At 42.5% G+C, this 19118-nt stretch overlaps 1 protein-coding gene across 2 annotated transcripts in view; it reads left to right on the top strand.

Moving 5' to 3' along the window:
- Positions 1 to 4549: 4549 nt before the first annotated feature.
- The window catches only part of LIN54 (lin-54 DREAM MuvB core complex component), a 61886-nt gene continuing 47317 nt past the window's right edge, over positions 4550 to 19118 (top strand). Inside the window, exons 1-2 of one of the 2 annotated variants that reach the window (XM_068975129.1) lie at positions 4550 to 4673; positions 17861 to 18573. In XM_068975129.1, the coding sequence (XP_068831230.1) occupies positions 17893 to 18573 (681 nt within the window). In that variant the 5' untranslated portion in view covers positions 4550 to 4673; positions 17861 to 17892. Of the gene's footprint in view, positions 4674 to 17860; positions 18574 to 19118 lie in introns of those variants that run through there. The other variant, XM_068975130.1, reaches the window with a different exon arrangement.

Raw genomic sequence — 19118 nt, 5'->3', positions numbered from 1 at the left:
GTCTCAAGAAGTGCCTCCCAGGATGGCTGATATTAGCAATATCTACTTCCTCCAAGGGAAAACCCCATTCCTAACCACAGGGATGGTTATAACCTGAACAGGGCAACAACCTCAGAACATAATAGAGGAGCCCCTACTTCTATCCTTTGTAGTAGAAAAACAAAAATGACTAATATGGAGGCAAAGGAATCATAAAGCCAGAGGAAATATAAATGAACTTTACTTGATATCAACAGATGATTTTAGTGGTTGGTTTTGTTTTTTAGGTGGTTTGACATTATTAATCACATCCTGCACCATAAGTGAAAAAACCTGGCATGTGTTCAAAGTGATACTGATCTGCACCGGTGAGTCTGAGTTGCTTCAGTCATGTCCAACTCTTCGCGACCCCTATGGACTGTAGCCCACCAGGCTCCTCTGTCCATGGGATTCTCCAGGCAAGAATACTGGAGTGGGTTGTCATATGCTCCTCCAGGGAATCTTTCTGACCCAGGGATCGAACCTACAGCTCCTATGACTCCTGCATTGCAGGTGGATTCTTTACTGCTGAGCTACCAGGGAATCCCTGATACTGATCTGCTGCTGCTGCCACTACTAAGTCGCTTCAGTCGTGTCCGACTCTGTGCGACCCCATAGACGGCAGCCCACCAGGCTCCCCCGTCCCTGGGATTCTCCAGGCAAGAACACTGGAGTGGGTTGCCATTGCCTTCTCTGATACTGATCTACATTCCCTTATTCCAAACCCCTGGGTAGTGATGTGTTTTGGAATTGAGGATATTTTGAATTTTAGAAAGCAAGTGCACAAATTTTAAGAATGTCTTTTTTTTTTTCCCTTTTAACACCAACTTTAATGGATAATTTACACATGTGTTATAATAAAACACATCCATTGTAAGTATACTCAATGAGTTTAGGCCATGGTATATGCCCTTATACAACCAAGACCACAATTAAGGTCAAACACATTTCCATCACCTCAGGAAGTTTCTTCCAAACTCTTTAGCCTTTATCAAATTCCATAATCAAACACATTCATATTTCTGCACTGACACATAGGTATATTCACATGAGATGTTCTAGAGAACATTAATACCTTATTGTCATATTGCTCTTTCTACTAAATGAGTTTGCCATAAGCTTCCAGAAACTTTTCAGTTTTCAAAACATTTTGGATTTTAAAATTGTTGATAAGGGGTTTGTGTATCTATTATAAAAAGTTATGTGATAATGAAAAAGAAATAAAAGTAGAGACATCCTCGATTTATGAAAATGGACCCAAGAGCAAAGAAACTTCTAAATAATCTTTTGGAAATGAATATATTTTAAGAAAATTTTATTAACTGTACTTTGTATCTAGCAGTATATCTGGCACATAATAGGTGTCCAGTAATACATTTTGTTTTTTTATCTAAGCAACTCATACCTCTACACCATCCTTTAATTTTTTTTGTTTGAATATCTTCCTGAGAAAAAATCTTAGTTTTTTTCCTGTTACTTTTTGCCTATCACTTCCTGTAAAGCTGTTCTGTCTAGTGCTGTAGTCATCAGCCATGTGTGGCAATTTATTAAATTAATGACAATGAAATGAAATGAAAATTCACACTAGCCATGTTTCCTTTGCATGCAGCCACAGGTGACAAGTGGCTACTATCAGATGGTGTGGATACAGAACAGTTCTGCCGTGGCAGAAAGTTCCACAGGATAGAGTGCTCCCTCCTCTGTTCACCACTTCATTCTCACTGCCTTTCTGAGTGTTTAGCATTTGGTAGATGATCAACAAATACTTGCTAAATAAACGCTGTTAGTCCATCTGGAAAAGCCCTGAGGCAAATATAAACAAAATTTCCCTTTTGTTCGAACAGTGGTTCTTAGGGGCTAAGAATGCTCTCCTTGAAAAAAGTAAAAAGTTAGATTTATTTTAGGCTGTATTGTAGCTTTGGTTATTACTAGTTTTTCGGTCATGGTGCTCACCACATGCCAGGTACTGGTCCATGTGCTTTACACATAATACCTTATTAATCTTCATGACAACCTTGTGATGATACTTTTATTTCCAATTTATAGATAAGGAAGCGGAGGTGCAAGAGGAAAGTAACTTGCTTAGGTTCACACAGCTACTAAGTAGCAGGGCCAGAATTTGTACCCAGTCAGTCTGGCTCCAGAGCCCATGCAATTAACCACAACACTGAGCTCTTTGTGATTATTTTTTAATAAGGACCATTTTGTCTCTTTTTTCCACTACTTAAACCTCTCTATGTAATGTTCTTATTTATTGCATTTAGCTATGATGCCCTGAAAAATATTAAATAACTGTTATAACCCTTCATCCTTGTGGGTCCCTGATTTTAATGTGCTTCTGCCTTTTTACTCTAACCTATGATATTCCTGTTGTTTTCTGATGATAATCTTGATCCAATTAAGGAACTGTGCTTCTATTTCTAGTTCGCTGAGCATTTTTAAAATTCAGAAATGGCTGTTGAGGGCATTCCCTGGTGCTTCAGTGATTGTGACTCTTCCCTTCCACTGAAGAATGCCTGGGTTCTACCCCTGACTGGGAAATTAGGATCCTGCAGGCCACACAGCAAGGCCAAAAAAAAAAAAAAAAAAAGCTCTAATACTGACTGTGGTGATGGCAGCATAACTTTGTGAATAAACTAAAAACAACTGAATTACACACTTAAAAAAAGAGAAATGGCTGTTGAATGTTATATGAAACATCTCTAAGAAATATAATTTGGCTCTTCTTTAACAAACGTCCTAAGTAGATTTCTTAATGTTAAATCATCATTCTTGGAATGAAGTGTACTTTGTTACAGTGTGAATTTTTTTATTACTGTGTTACTGAATTTTATGTCTTAATACTCAATTTTGTCTTTGTTACAAAGACATAGTGAGAATAGAAGAATTCTCCTTTTCTTTTGGTGCTCTTTGCCTTGGAGGGGTTTTAGCATCCAGATTATGCTAGCCTTGTGGAATAACCTGAGAATTTTTCTCCTTCTGTGGGAGAGTCTTTGTTTCCCTAGGTTCCAGCCCGGTTTGGGTACCCATCTCTTCTTCCTTCCAGAGGTGCCCCATGGTAACCACGAGGATGTTTTCTTTCTGCTGCTGCTGCTTAGTCGCTTCAGTTGGGTCCGACTCTTGTTTTCTTACACTAGCTCCCAAAGCTCTTCATAAATGGAACTCACCTACTGATCCTTAATAACGCCTGGGCATCATTCAGCTTTCTCAACATTTCCTTGCACAGACCCGGCCTCTGCTAATTTCATGCCACTTGCCTTGCTAAATCCTATACAGTCCATGGAATTCTCCAAGCCAGAATACTGGAGTAGGTAGCCTTTCCCTTCTCCAGGGGATCTTCCCAACCCAGGGATCGAACCCAGGTCTCCTGCATTGTAGGTGGATTCTTTGCCAGCTGAGCCACAAGGGAAGCCCCTGAACTGCCTTGCTAAATCCTAACCATAGAATTTGAGGTAGACGGGATGGGTGTGCTGTTGATTCTGGTAAAATAGAACTAACATCTGAGGCAGACAGTGTGTGTAGCTGCTTGACACCCCTCACTTTACATGATCGTCAGGATCCTGGGAAGCTTTGTTATTTTTCTTCTGTAGATGGGAAAAGAAACTTGATAACGTTATATACCAATTAGTGAAGGTGCCAGAATTTGAAACCAGGACTGCTTGACTCCAAAGTGACTGCCGCTTCCACTACAGCATGCCTCACCTCCTCCATTGTATTCCCAAGCTACAGCCTCCCTCGCTGACCTGTGTGTCCTCCGTGCTCTATTAGCAATTACAGACTGTACCACACCATTTATATTATGTATACTCTGTATATCTTCTGTGGTTTCCTCTGCAGTTTTTGTCTCACACAGGGCAGTTATTAACGGAATCTCTGTGCGTGTGCTGATCCGACTCCAAATGTGGGTATCTTTTCTTACTTTATAAAAAGAATAGCGGGAAAAATACAAGGAAAAGGTGACCAAATACCAAGAATTTGGATTTTGTTAGTCTTGGCAGTACACTGTAAAAATAAAAAAGTCCCTTTCAAAATAAGTTTAACTCTGAGTGCTGTTCCAGGGGCTTTTTAGCGACCCCTGCAAAAACATTGCCTCAGAAACTAAGAGATTTGGCATTATGTGACAACCGATCACTTTCCCACGCAAGAACATCAAACAGCGGCAAGACACTGGAAATCGCACCTACTGCACAGACTTCCTAACAAGGAAAGCTGGACGATAAGGCAGTCCCTCCAACCGCAGGCGCGATCCCCGCGCTTCGGCCCCCACCCCGCCCCTACCGGGTTCAGCCGGATGGAACATTCCATGCGAAAGCTTTGACAGAGCGCCCACTCGGCGTCACGTGGAGTCGGAGCGCACTCTCGGCGCCTTGCGGGATGACGCCGAGCAGGGTTGCCAAGGGGCGGGGCCAGGCGCCGCGGAAGGGGCGGGAAGGAAGCCGGCCGGGGAGGCGGGGCGGGCCGAGCGGAGGGGCGGGCCGAGAGGGGCGCGCGGGAGGGGAGGGCCCAGCGTATTATGGGATGCGGCGGTGGAATGGCGCTCGGCGCGTGATTTTGAACAAACCCGGGTCTGTGTCTCGGAGGCGCCGCCGCCGCCGCGGCTGCTGGGAGGCCAGGGAGCGCGGCGTGAGAAGGAGGCGGCGGCGCCGCCGGCTTTGGTGAGTGTCAGCCCCCCAGGCGGGAAAGGGGGCGCGCGGGAGGGGGCGCCGGACCGCCCCCTCCGGGAGCCCGGGCTAGAGGGGTCATGGCGGAGAGCGGGAACCTGCAGTCTTGGGGGCCGCCGCGCCCCATCCCCCGGGCCGCAGGAGGTGGGAGGATCCTCCGGGCTCGGCCCCTTCCCGCCGGCACTCGAGAGGGCGGCTGTCACCCGGCTGGGCCGGCGCTCGGCCGGCAGCCCGCCCTTCCCGGCGATCCGGAGGAAGGGCTCCCGCGGCTGTTGACACGCACGCTGCGCGGCCGGAGGAGCCGCCGTGTCGGCCCCGGGTTTCTGGGAACCGGTTTGGCTGCTGTGTCATTTTGTACCAGCCCCTCCTTTTCCCTGCTGCCCGCCGCCCCGTCCTTCCTGTGCCCCTTTGTAGTGGTGTCTTCTTCGTGTCTGTCCGTTTTCCTCGCGAAGCCCACCGGCCAAATGTCATAATGTTCCCGAGGTGCACGGGGTAGGGAGCGGGCCAGCACTTAGCTTGGCCAAGCAACGGTAAGCACCAAGCGGAGTGCGGGTGGCCGGGGCTGGCGGTGGGGAAGTAAAGTTTACAGATGAAAAAATTGGGACGGGTGGATACTCTCAGCGTCTAGCCGGCTGCATATAGAAAACGGCGACGGGGTTGGGTGATGATAGCACTTGTTTAAGCCTGAAGCTATCGACTTTTCTATGGAGTTGTCATTCAAGCCAGGTAAGGAAATGAAATGCCTTATTCAGCTTCTACCCTTCTCTTCTTAAACAAACTTCTTAAAAAAGACAGTAGAGTGGCTCTGTTCGAAACCTGGAAATTCAGTTTGCTCATTTCAAATAGATCTTTTAGAGCATATACTGTAGTTGAATGGTGGGCACAGAATTGACCTTTTAAAAAATGGATGGTTATCAAATCTGAAATTAGCAAAGGTAGCCAATTTAGCTTTTTAGAAAAATTTTATTCTTTTCAGAAGCCATGCAGCTTATGTTTTCTTGTTATTTCTTTGATGATTAAAACATGCCTATCTTCTCTTTTAGTTATTTATTAAACTACATGATGAGAGATGCTGGTGGAGCTGGGTAGGTAATTCTAGGGTCTTTTCTAAAGCACGCTGCTTATTTTCACTGTATCAAAAATTTCAGCGGCAGATTTTTTTTTGTTAATTTAATGACTTAGATTCTAAAAACTTGTGGCAAAAAAAATTTTTAACTCTGAGGTATATTTTCTGTATTGTAGAGATTGTTCACTCATGAGTAGGATCCTTACATTTTAAACCTAGTTGCTCTTTGACGTCTTAAACCAATGACAAACGAACTGGAAGTCACAGTGTTTATGGACAGAAATGATCAGAGGAAGTTAAGAGGAAACAGTTCGGAACTTTTGTTTTGAAAACTTAGACGTCCTTGCCACTGTATCTGCATAAGAATCAATGCCTGTAAATATACAAATGTATCCGAGAGGTCTGAAGTGCGGTGGGAAACAGCCCATTCTGTCAAAAGCGGTGCTGGCGGTGGAGGAAAATGTCAGAGCTGGTGAATGACATTCCAGGTCTTGATCCTGTTGTTGTTTCGTGTCTGCGATGGACACAGCGCATCAAAGGCATTCCATCATCTCTCTCAAGTTGCTGTCCTGAAAGTGGCAAAGAGTGGAAGCTCTTGGTGGTCCCTCTGCCCCCTTCCGCTTTTTTTTTTTTTTCTTTTGCTCTTCAAAACAAAAGTATGCCGGACTGGGGACCCTGCAGGTAGCGCGATTTCCCCTCCGTGGCGGAGTGAAAGGTCTCGGCGTGGGCTGTGTGTGCAGTGGTGTCTCCCCGAGCATTTGAAGGTTGGCGGGGCCGGCGGGAGGTTTCCCCGGATATGTGGGTGTGCGCCTCTCGGGAGGGGAGGGCCGGGGAGGGGAGGAGGAGGAAGGGGGAGGTTACTGGCGGCGGCGGCGGCGGCCCGGGCTCGGGCTGTCGGGGAAGCTGCTGAGCTGTGATGGTGATGACGAGGTGAAAATGGCGGATCTTTCGAAATACAATCCCGGCCCCTGACATACCAGAGGCGGCGGCCGCGGCGGCGTCGCCACCCGGGACTCCGTCCGCGGCCCCCGGGTTCCCCAGTAGCGTTCCAGGTCCGGCAGACGAGGGGAGAAAGCGGCTGGCCGGAGCCAGCGTGCACACGCAAAAGCAGCACCGCCCGGGCTCGGGATTGCCCGGGACCTTCTGGAGCCCCCACCTCGGAGCCGGAGGGAGGAGAAAGCGGCCGCCGCCGGAGGTAGAGGAGCCAGGGGCTACCCGAGGGCTGCTCCGTTGCGAGGTCGATTTATTTGTGGGGAGGGGTCGGGTGGGCGAAGGATCGCCCCGCGGATCAAGGAAGGGCTAGTTCAGAGTGCGAAGGATCGGCAGCCTCGTCATGACATCAACAGTATTCTTTTGAGTATTAAGAGGACTCGAGTTTGCTCTTATACCCAAGGCTGCTGCTGAGGCCTAGAGGAACCGCTAGCAGTTATCCTGGTTTCCTGATTGAATGTTTAAAATATCCACTCCAGCGGGTGTTGGTTTGATGATGTCCAGCAGTGTATGGGGTTGTACGTTTCCTTAAGGAGGCCGAACGTTGGCATTTTATTCTGCATTTAAGCTCTGGGTCTTAGATCATAGTCTGTAACTTGTTGGGGTGTGGATGTTCACGTTTTGTGAGCCTGTGGACCAGTTCTGTAATCACTGAAAATGTTGCCTCTTTCTTTGATGGCTCTGTCATCTATAGAGGACTCCTTGGCTCCTGCCATTCGGCAGATGACAGTTGAGATACTGTCCATCATATCTGATATCCATGTGTTTCCCTGCCTCTCATCCGTTTCATGAATTCAGAGAGTAAAGTTATGGAAGATTTTACAATTGATTTTAGGATCCAAGCGAAATACAGCTTTGGGAGCCCTATTTTGGTTCACAAGTTTTGCCTTCATTGTTAAGAAGGAAGTTGTGATGACTTGATACTCACACTTGATATGAGTCAAATTTTAAGTTGGTTAAAGACAGAGACCTCTGTTTTATTTAACCTACTGGACTTTTTAGCCCTTCGTTTCAAGAGCTGGAGAATTGGGCTGATTGAGCTTTTGACAGCCGCAGTCTGGTTTTGTTAGGTTGCCTAAAGATCCATGTATGCTTTAGATTGTGCTGCAGATCCTGGACAGTAGTGTTACTGAAAAGTTACATATGAATCACATTTTTATACATTAACTTGGGGCCCTCTGATTTTTTTTTTCCTCCAGCTTTTGTAGTGGTAGGTTGGGTCAGTTGAAGGTTGAGTATATGAGTGAACAGAGAAATGAATGTTTAAGAAATATCCCCTGGTAATGTTTATGATTAGCAATGGTTTTCCATATCCAAGTTTCCTACAAAGAGATGATGTCATAGCATGTCATACAGTTTTATTCTTTGTGTGTTCTATTCAGAGAGGAAATATTTTGTGTGTATGTGTGTGTATAGCTTGCACATTGTGTGTCCAGATTTATTCACTAGAGGACTGAGAGACCAAAAGTATTTTTTCAGGGGAACTAACTGAGAGGTACTCAGAGGTTTTAGTTAGTTTTTAAAATCGTTTTTTCCTGGTGTTTTATCCGGTAGGAATTTGATTGTTGTTACTGTTTTTTTCTTATAACTCTTACATTGCTGTTGTTTGGTCTCTGCCAGCTCAGCTGCTAAGTCAGTACTAAGAATTTTAAAAATAAAATAAGTGAAAGTCACTCAGTCATATCCCCAACTCTGCAACCCCATGGACTATACAGTCCCTGGAATTCTCCAGGCCAGAATACTGGAGTGGGTAGCTATTTCCTTCTCCAGGGGATCTTCCCAACGTAGGGATCTAACCCACATCTCCCGCATTGCAGGCGGAGTCTTTACCAGCTGAGCCACCAGGGAAGCCCAGTAAATAAAGAAGCATGCTTATTCATTGGCTTTTTTTGTTTTTGTTTTTTAAATCACCCATTGCCATTGTCTTTTTGTGATTCCTTGTGATTGTCTTTAGAGACCAGTTTTTAGATTATTGTTGAAAGAGTTGCCTTTTAATAGTTAGAAGTGTGTTAGAAAGCAGTGAAGAGTTATGCCAATGGAGTTAGTCGGGTGTCTTTTTTGGTGGAGGAGCATTGCAGATTCCCACTACTTTTTTTTTTTCGAATGTTACTATTGGGTTTCTACTGTGTGTCACGTACTGTGCTAGGGCTTGGAGACGCCTCAGTATCTTTGCCTTTGCAGACTGTTCATGGGGTTCTCACGGCAAGAATACTGGGGTAGTCTGCCATTCCCTCCTCCAGGAAACTATCACTTTTGGAATCGGTGGAGGTAACATTGGAAGGATAGGTTGGGTAGGGCCGTAATGCAGAAGGCCTTCAGGGTTACAGAAAATGTTTGAGTAGGAGAGTGACAGCCTCAGAGGTGTACTCAGGTGAGATAAGTCCTGTAGCTTTTTCTGTGGGATGTGTCGCAGGTAAGAGAAGATAAAGGTAAAAAATACAGTAGTTGGCTCTGAGCTTTGAAGATTTAAAAACTCTTGGTTGCAGTGGGAAGGAGATATTGTGATGGATTAAAAATCTTATGGGGAGGGGATTCCCTGGTGGTCCAGTGGTTAGGACTCCGAGCTGTCACTGCCCAGGGCCCTGGTTCAATCTCTGGTCAGCGAACTGAAATCCCACATGCCATGTGGCACAGCCCCCCCCCCCCCAAATTATAAAAATTAAACAAGACAGAAGTCAGGAGAAGCTAATTTAGATAGAGAAAGAAGAGAAGAATTTTCATTTGTGCTTTAGCATACCACATAACTATCTTCACAGTAACTCTGCTAGTAAACTGGGGCTTAGAGAGATTAGTGCTTAGGGCTACACGATAAGCAATGAGGAGAGTCAAGATTTGGAAACACATTTTTCTGATTTGAATCTCCATGTTTTTTCCTCCATGTTAGTCTTACAGCATGAATAATATACAGTCCCCCTTTAAAGGGAAAAAATATTGTGAATTGTCAGGATTGACCTAAATAGTTTCACTGTATTAAAATACTTAACTTTTAGATGTATATAAATCCCTTATGCTTATTGCTTTTAGGGAAGTATAAATGAAATATAAACAAAACTATAGAGCCAGTAAAATTTAGGGTAATGAATGATGTTTTGATGAAACGGAAACTTTGCTTGCATAGTCGGTATGCCATTGTCTGCCATGACTAGAGGTGGAGCTTTCCATATGCTGTGTGTGGGTGTGCGTGCTCAGTCACTTAGTCGTGTCAGACTCTTTGGGACCCCATGGACTGTAGTCCGCCAGGCTCCTCTGTCCATGGAATTCTGTAGGCAAGAATATAGAGGGGTTGCCAGGTTCTAGTCCAGGGGATCTTCCTGACCCCGGGTCGAACCGCATCTGCTGCTTTGGCAGTCAGATTCTTTACCACTGAGCCACCTGGGAAGCCCCATGCTGTGTATCATACGATAGATAACTCAACTCCTACACTATTTTTCTAAGTTTGAGTGTCGCAGAACTTTACTCCTTAGATCACCGGTTAGGTGGTTTGACTTCCACGTGGCTTAAATGTATCATTTACCTTGTAAGATTCTTACATACCTTTTTCTTTAGCCCACTCTAATTCTGGTTCCACTGATGGTGGTAATCCAGAATATACTTAAAAAGAAAATATATTACTGAAATGAAAATACAAACTTCCCAGCATTTCTTCAAGACTCATGTCTTACAGTCCATTGCTCCCAGTTTAGTTTGAGAAATGTAATTCTGTACTTAGTTTTTGAGTTGTTGATGCTAGACCTTAGAAATGGAAACTAAAATCCAAGTAGTATACTTAACCAGTGAGTGCTGGTGGTAAGCTTTAGATACAAAAGTGTAGTTCTTAAACACCCAGATGTTTCTGTCCCAACATCTGATAAGTTATCATCTATAATATGGTGGTAGTTCACCACTTTATATCATTATGTGCAAGAGTGAAAATAGTTGTTTACCAGGTTGTCCTCCACCTGTAACTAAGAAAAAGAACAGTGCTTCAGCTCTGGCAATAGTCTCAAAAAAAAAAAAAAATTGAAAGTATGAAAGCAAAGAGCATTTGTCGTTTCTATCTTACATTGTTTTTATGTTGTATTTATTTATTTTAATGTCCTAAATCAGATCTTCCGTTTATCTCTGACTTGAACTAATTACTGTAATAGCCTTGTAACTGGTTTCCCTACTTACCTTCTGTACAATAAAACTCCAAGATGAAGTTAATCCTCCCAAACTATAGCTGTGATCATGCCACTCTTCTGTTGACTTCTGAGGTCTCTGTTGACTTCTGAGGTCTGTCTGGGCAAGGGCTTTGGTCAATTTCTCTCCAGAAAGTTGGGAAGCAATACATATTTGTCAAGTAAATACTGATAGAAATTAAAAAGTAGTTTAAAACTAAAGCCTTAAAAACTTTGTTTTATGAGCAGAAAATATTGGAAGTATGGGAAGTGTGTTGTACATTTGCTCTTCTTTTCTTTCCATACCTTGAGAGGTAGCCCTTCACATACATGAGGTAAACTACAGCTCCTCTATCCTGTCGGCTTGTGAAGATCCTCTCTTCTCTCTCTTCTTGGAGTGGTCCTCAACACAGGGGTGATGAGGTTGCATGTGCTAGGGCATATCTTCCATTCCTAAGGGATAAAATTAGAGTGATGATTCATGTAACTAGATGGCCAAACCCTTTCCTGCCATGCCCACACGCTCCTTCTGAGAGTTTTCTTTTAGCGGAGGCCACCCTGCCCTGCATGTGACCCTGATTGAAACAGCTAGGGATGTCTAATCATAAAGCAGTTATTACAGTCTGCTCAGTGGCCTGTGAGGTGTGCTGGCTCCAGAACTCTGCACAGCCCATGCTACTTAGAGACCGGCCAGACTGATCAGACCTTTTCTGGTTGGAAGTTTGAACTTTACTCCTACTTCCAATGGAGACTCCTACTCCTATAGCTCCTGGTCTCTTTTAATAGGACCAGTCAGAAGAGGACATGCTCTTCCTAATAACAGAGCTTTAAAATACATGAGGAACTAAAAATGCACAGGAGAAACAAATCCACAATCATATTTGAGAATTTTAACAGTCTGTCTCAGTAATGGATAGAAGAGGAAAAAGAAAGACTGGAAGGTCTGAACAGCACTCTCAGCCATTTTGGCCTATTGGATGTTTATGGGGCACTCCTCTCAGCAGCCACAGAGCACACGTTCTCTTCTGGTGCACGTGCACTGTTCACCAAGGTGGGTCATGCGCTGAGCCTCCAACAGGTCTCCAAATGTCATCTCACACAGTGGAAATGGTAGAGTATTACACTGACAATGGTAGGAGTAAATTAGAAATTGATAATAAAAGGTAGAAGAATCCCCAAATATTTGGGATTAAATAGCACACTTCTTTATTTTCCATGTGTCTAAGATGCAATTACAAGGAATATTAGGAAAGATTTGAAGTGAATGATAATGAAAACATTGAGATTAGCAGAATGCAGTTAAAGCAGTGTGGGGGGAATTTTTAACACTAAATGTTTATTTTAGGAAAGAAGAAAGGTTTAAAATCAATGATCTAAACCATGTGTTGGCAAACTTTCTGTAAAGGGACAGATGGCAACTATTTTAGGTTTTGTAGACCCCTCCCCCAACTATTTACAAATGTAAAAATCATTCTTAGTTGGAGAGCAATACATAAATGGACTGTGGTCTTAATTTGATCTGTAGGCTATGGTTTGTTGAATCCTGATCTGTGCTTCCATTTTAAGCTTCTAGAAGAAACAAAGTAAGCAGAAGGAAGGAGATAAAGATAATGGTCAATTAAGTTAAAAATGGACAAACTGTTGGGAAAAGTCAATGAAGCCAAAATGATTCTTGAGAAGATCAATAAAACTGAAAAATCTCCGGACTGATCAGAAAAAAAAGGAGAAAAGACAGTAACTACCAAAATAAGAAATGAATAGTTGCCACCTCTACAGACATTGAAATAATACTATGTGTAACATTATGCTAATAAATTTGGCAACTTAGAGGGATAGACATATTCCTTAAAAGATACAAACTATCAAATATCAAAGGTCATTTGAAAGAAAAAGATAACCCGAATAACCCTACATCTATTTAAGAAATTGAATTTATAGTTAAATAGATGGCTTTACTGGTGAATTCTAACAAACATTTCAGGGGGAAATAGTAACAGTTCCATGTAGATGCTTCTTGAAAATTGAAAAAGGGCAGTGTCCCAGCTTATTTTGTTAGACTAGCATTGTCCCCAGAGAGCCACTACAAAAAAACTACAGACTAAGAGCTCTTATAAGTGTAGACAAAATTACTTAATAAGGTATTAGCCAACAGAATTTGGCAATATATATAGAATATAATTATATATAATTTTACTGAGTAGGGTTTATTTCAGCAGTGCAAATTGGCTTAATAAAATCAATGTAACTCAAAAACTAAAAGAGAAAATGGGTTTCCCTGATAGCTCAGTTGGTAAAGAATCCACGTGCAGTGCAGGAGACACCAGTTCGATTCCTGGGTTGGGAAGATATGCTAGAGAAGGGATAGGCTACCCTCTTTAGTATTCTTGGGCTTCCCTTGTAGCTCAGCTGGTAAAGAATCTGCCTGCAGTGTGGGAGAGCTGGGTTGGGAAAATCCCCTGGAGAAGGGAAATGCTACCCACTCTAGTATTCTGGCCTGGAGAATTTTATGGACTGTGTAGTCCATGGGGTCGCAAAGAGTCAGACACAACTGAGTGACTTTCACAAAGGAGAAAAAGCCATATGTTTATCTCACTAGTTGCAGAAAAAAAACATGATTAGGGATCCATTTGAAAAAAGAAACAACTACACTCTGGCACTATAAGTTGCCTTTCTCAACCCAACAGCGAATTTATGAAAAACCTACAGCTAAGATTAAGACTGGAAACAAGGTAACATGTCTGCACTTACTGCTTTTATGCAACATTCTGCTGGAGGTCCTAGCCTGTTTGGCAAGGCAAGAAAAGAAACAAAAGGTGTGCAGGCTGGAAAGGAAAAACTACAGGTTGTTGTTATTATAAATAATAATACAGAGAATTATTATTCTCAAATAATATGAATTATCTTTCTAAAAAATCCTGTGGACTCTACACAAGATTTAGTGAGTTTAGCAAGGTTGTAAGATACATGGACAATGTAAAATAGTCAGCTGAATTCCTATATACTAGCAACAACCAACCAGTTGGAAAATAAGGCCATTTACAATACATCAAAAAACACAAAACACTTAGGGATAAATTTACCAAAATATATACAAGGCCTAAGCACTTGAAGTACAAAACACGTTGCTAAAATAAATAAGTAGAGAGGTATACTGTTGGGAGACAGCTCCCCATGGATCTCTCTAGTTTTGTACTTGTTACAAGAGAGGCAGTGACAGCTTTCTCCAGGATGTTTGTATAGCATAAAGCCTTGGGTAATCGAGTTAGTGACTCCTGTCGTAGCAGAGGGCAGATTTGCTTATACGTCCAGTGTCATAAAGATAATATCTCCCTTTGGACAAAGGGCAGGTGTACTTCAGCCCATGAGAAACGATTCAGGTTCCTTAGGCTCAGGGTTCCTCAGTGTAAACCCACTGCCTGCACAGCATACGCCTGGGCACCTGTCCATGTCTGCCCTGTGGGACACGGGGGCAACAAGGGAACCAAGACACACACGGTGCTTCCATTCCTTGCCGTGCTGGATGTGATAAATCCCCGTCTCTGTTCTAGGACTACCGCGTCATCTGCCAGTCTCCACGAAACAGTGGCAGGCAGCTTTGTTAGCCTGCAAGGAGAGTCTGGAGTCTCAACTGCCTCCCAGTTCTGGACAGTTTTAAGCCATAAGCATAAAGTGTTGACATAGACATGGCTTCTTGAAAGAGGAAAGATGAGCGCCTTGAAGGCTGGGCTAGGGGATCTGCAAAGACTGGCATCTGGTAGGGAATGCTCTCACTCACGTGGCAGGCAAGGGTGGTGGGGGCAGGAGGAGTAGGAGCCCTTCCGTGTTCTACCTCCTAGAATCTTCAGGGACTGAGCTGAGAGGTGGCCTGGATGATGCTTGCTCTGGTTGCTGTACACTCCACTCCATGGCCCTAGCCGAAAGGCAGTTAGGCTGTAGCTGCTGAGTCCAGGAGTCCCCCAGCACAAGAGAAGGATCTCAGAAGTGAGGATTTGGGTGGACTGAAAACATTAGTAGTTTGTTCAGTTGAGCTGCGAGTGTGAGTGGATGAAACTGAAAGTAAATGCACTGTCAGGCCACCATCTCCCTCTGTGGCGTGACCTCTCCTCCTCTAACACCTTGACTTCAGGTCTGAACCTGCTGGGGGAAATTTAGGGAGAAGAGAGTCAAACTTAATGGTTGCATTGGGTAGTGACACCCAAGTCATCCTCCTCCTCCTCATTCTTTGTAGGGTGGAATGTTGAGAAACAGCTGATAGGGCTTGGACAAGGTTTGCAATAGGAATGGGAAGCTGATGTGCCACTGTGTGTGTGTGTGTGTGGGGGGGAGTGTAGTTGGTATTGATGTTTCAGCAAGCCTGTTTCATAAATACCTTGTTCTGAAAGTGCGAGAGGGGGACTCTACTGACCAGGAAGAGCTGAATCTAGAGAAGTGCTCATACTTTGGGATCCCCCAAACTCTAGTGATTTCCTCTGAGCTATAAGTTACTGTAATTGATGATGTTGCAATATGCATAAGGAACTCACCCAACTGAATAAGAAGATTAAAAACCCCAATCCTTTTTTTTAATTGGCAAAAGACTTAACACACAGGTACTTTAAAAAAGAAGATATACAAATAGGTAATATTCATGTGAAAAGGTGCTCAACATATTTAGTCATCTGGAAATGGCAAATTAAAACCACGATGAGCTATCACTTCACACCCACTAGAATGGCTGAAGTTAAAAAGACTGACAAAACCAGTTGTTGGTGAGGAAGTGGAGCAGCTAGAAATCCCATGCATTGCTGGTAGGTGTACAAAATGGTACAGCTAAGTTGGGAAATCGTCTGGCCCATTTCGTTCAAAGTTTAAAATTGTTGTTGTTTATGCAATAAGTTGTGTCCGACTTTTGCAACCCCTTGGACTGTAGCCCACCAAGCTTCTCGGTTCCCAGGCAAGAACACTAAAGTGGGTTGCCATTTCCTTCTCCAGGGGATCTTTCTGACCCCAGGACTGAACCGCTTCTGCATTGGCAGGCAGGTTCCTTACCACTGAGCCATAAGGGAAGCCCAAAGTTAAAAGTAAATTTCCCTGATGATCCATCAAGTCCACATCTAGGTAATTATTCAAAAGAAATGAAAATATCTATCCACAAAAACCTCGAATGATTTTTAGGAATATTATTCACGATAGTCCCAAACAGCAAACAGTCAAAATGTCCATCCACAGATGAATGGATAAACAAATTGTGGTGGATTCATCCAATGGAATATTACTCAGCAGTAAAAAGGAACTGAGCTACTAATAAATGTAAGAATAAAGATAAATCTCAAAAAGTATGCTAAGGGGAGAGGCTCATCCTTTATACCATGGGTTTATATAATGTATGATTCCATCTTTGTGAAGTTCTAAAATGGGCAAAAAAGGCAACACTAGTGAAGTTGTAGAATAGACCAGTGGTTGTGTAGAGTAGGAATGTTGGGGTAGAGGGTTGACTGTAAAGGAGTAGACTTATTTTTTAAGGCAGTAAATTGTGTGATTAAAATTATGAACTTTGGTATCATAAAACATATCCTGAGTTTGAGTTCTGGCTCTATCATTTACAAGCTATGTGACATTGGGCATAGAGTTTAACCTTTCTAAGTTTCCTCATCTGTAAAATGATGCATCTTGGAGTTGTTATCAGGATAGGTTAAATTATGCCATCACTGGTAGGTAGTAAATGCTCAATAATGATGATTAATTTTGGCAGTATTAGTTTTTACTAGTGCTACTCAATTATAATTTGCCACTCACGTCTGTTAACTATTAATCTTGGAATGGGTATTGCATTTTTATATTTAAAAAAAAAGGGGAAAGAAAGAATTACTGATTAGGTTGCTGTGAATCTTTGATGTACTCTGGGCAAATAACTTGTTTGGTGGTGGTGGTTTAGTCACTGAGTCGTGTACAATTCTTTTGTGACCCTGTGGACTGTAGCCTGCCATGCTCCTCTGTCCATGGGATTTCTCAGGCAAGAATACTGGAGTGGGTAGCCATTTCCTTCTCTAGGGAATCTTCCCGATGCATAGATCAAACCCACGTCTACTGCATTGCATAAGGAGTCTTTACTGCTGAGCCAACAGGGAAGTCCAAATAAGATACGTAGTCAGTCATAAATATGAGATACTCTTTAATATGTGAAGATAATGGTACTGACTCTTTTATTGGAAGTTTTTTATGACCTTTGGCTGAAAACATCACAGTTCTGATTTGTGATCTGCTTTATTATTGTCATTACCATCTTTTTTTTCCTTTATGGGAACTGGTTGTATACCTTTTAAATGGTTCCCTTTTTGACATTCTAAATAGCTGAGGAGGAGTTGAGAATCTTCTTTCCAAATAAAAATTTCTCTAATATGAAGCTGATGGATCAAACTGGGGACTTATAACCCATTTGACCTGCAGTTGCTGAGGTGGTTTACTCTAGAAACTTCTTTAACATCAATTTGAGTATTTAATGGATTTTTATAAATGACATAGTAACCTCATTTTAGGACCACTTTCACTAGAAGTTCGACTATATTTTCTAATATCTGTTTTTATTTAAATCTTTATTTCCTTGTGCAAATCAGAAGTTTTCAAGTGTTGTTAGTAGAAAACCCTAGAACTGGGAAGAAATAAGATGATCAGACATGTCAAAGATTAAAAGGTTTTATTTATGAGCAGAAATTGGAAAGGAGTTTCCTGTAGTTATGTATTGCCTGAATGCAGTATACTTTTAGATTGAGACATGGTAAATGAGAATGTTTGCTTCTAGTTTTGTGTCCCATAGGACTTATATTTCAAATTTTTGAAAGTTGAGAATTTGTTGAAATGTTTTAACACAGATATGCATTAGGAATATTCCTCACTCAGCTATACATTAGTAGAAATTTTTGTCATTTGCATTTTTTCTTGGCTAATTTTTTTCTCTTGTATCTGTTTTGAAACATAGTAATTTATTCATTTTTTAACTTTTATTGCAGCACCTGATCAACTCTTTCGAAGGAGAACGATCATGGAGGTGGTGCCAGCTGAGGTGAATAGTTTGCTTCCAGAGGAGATAATGGACACTGGTATAACTTTAGTGGATGATGATAGTATTGAGGCTGTTATTGTTTCATCCCCAATTCCCATGGAGACAGAACTGGAAGAAATTGTCAACATAAATTCTACTGGTGACTCTGCAGCCACGCCCATTTCCACGGAACCAATCACAGTGCACAGTAACCACACTACCCGAGTTGCAGTGAACACCACAGTCACTAAAGCAGATTCTAATACCACAGTGAAACCAGCTTTTCCAAGTGGCCTTCAAAAACTTGGTGCTCAGACTCCTGTGACTATATCAGCCAATCAGATTATTTTAAACAAAGTATCACAGACATCTGATCTTAAACTTGGCAATCAGACCCTTAAACCAGATGGACAGAAGTTAATTTTAACAACTTTGGGCAAGTCTGGTTCACCAATTGTTTTAGCACTACCCCATAGCCAACCCCAGGCTCAGAAAGTTACAACTCAGGCCCAGTCAGGAGATGCTAAGTTACCACCGCAGCAAATTAAAGTAGTTACCATTGGAGGGAGGCCAGAGGTGAAACCTGTCATTGGTGTCTCAGCATTGACCCCAGGAAGTCAACTGCTTAATACTACAACTCAGCCCTCTGTGTTACAGACCCAACAGTTAAAAACAGTACAGGTAAAAAAAAAAAAGAGGGGGCTTCTTAATGAAAATGCATGTTAAATATTAAATTGATTCATAGTTGTATGTGTAGGGTGATTAAATGCATAGTTGTTACTGAATCCTATTGAATGTTGCTGTTAGTAATTGTGCATTTGTTTTTTTTTTTTTGTAAAGTCTTTGATATGTCTAATGCTTTTGAAAATTTCTGCCAGAGAACTTAGAACTTAATTGTGGTTAAATTCCAATGTGTAGTGTATTTATAGCTTTTTACTCATTTTGAAACACATTTTATTCTCAGTTGTAGTTTGAGTCCAAGGATGTTCTGCTGGTGTAAAGATGGCAGAGTTGATGCTGGGCTGTCAAAAAATCATTCAGACATGATATTTTCAGCTAACAGATGGCCAAAGTCTAGGAGAAGTTGCTGCTCTGAGAAACCGTTCGAGCCAGCAGTAGTGCAAACCAGCCAGTATGTGCCTCTTTGGAATTTACTGTCCCCTGCATCACTCATATTTGCAGTGTAGAAAGACAGTGCCGTGTGACGGAAGGTTTAGAATTGGACC

Source organism: Capricornis sumatraensis, chromosome 7, assembly GCF_032405125.1.
Source record: "Capricornis sumatraensis isolate serow.1 chromosome 7, serow.2, whole genome shotgun sequence".
Taxonomy (NCBI): Eukaryota; Metazoa; Chordata; class Mammalia; order Artiodactyla; family Bovidae; genus Capricornis; species Capricornis sumatraensis.
Note: the sequence above shows the minus strand (reverse complement) of the source record. Positions and strands in the feature narration are given on the sequence as shown.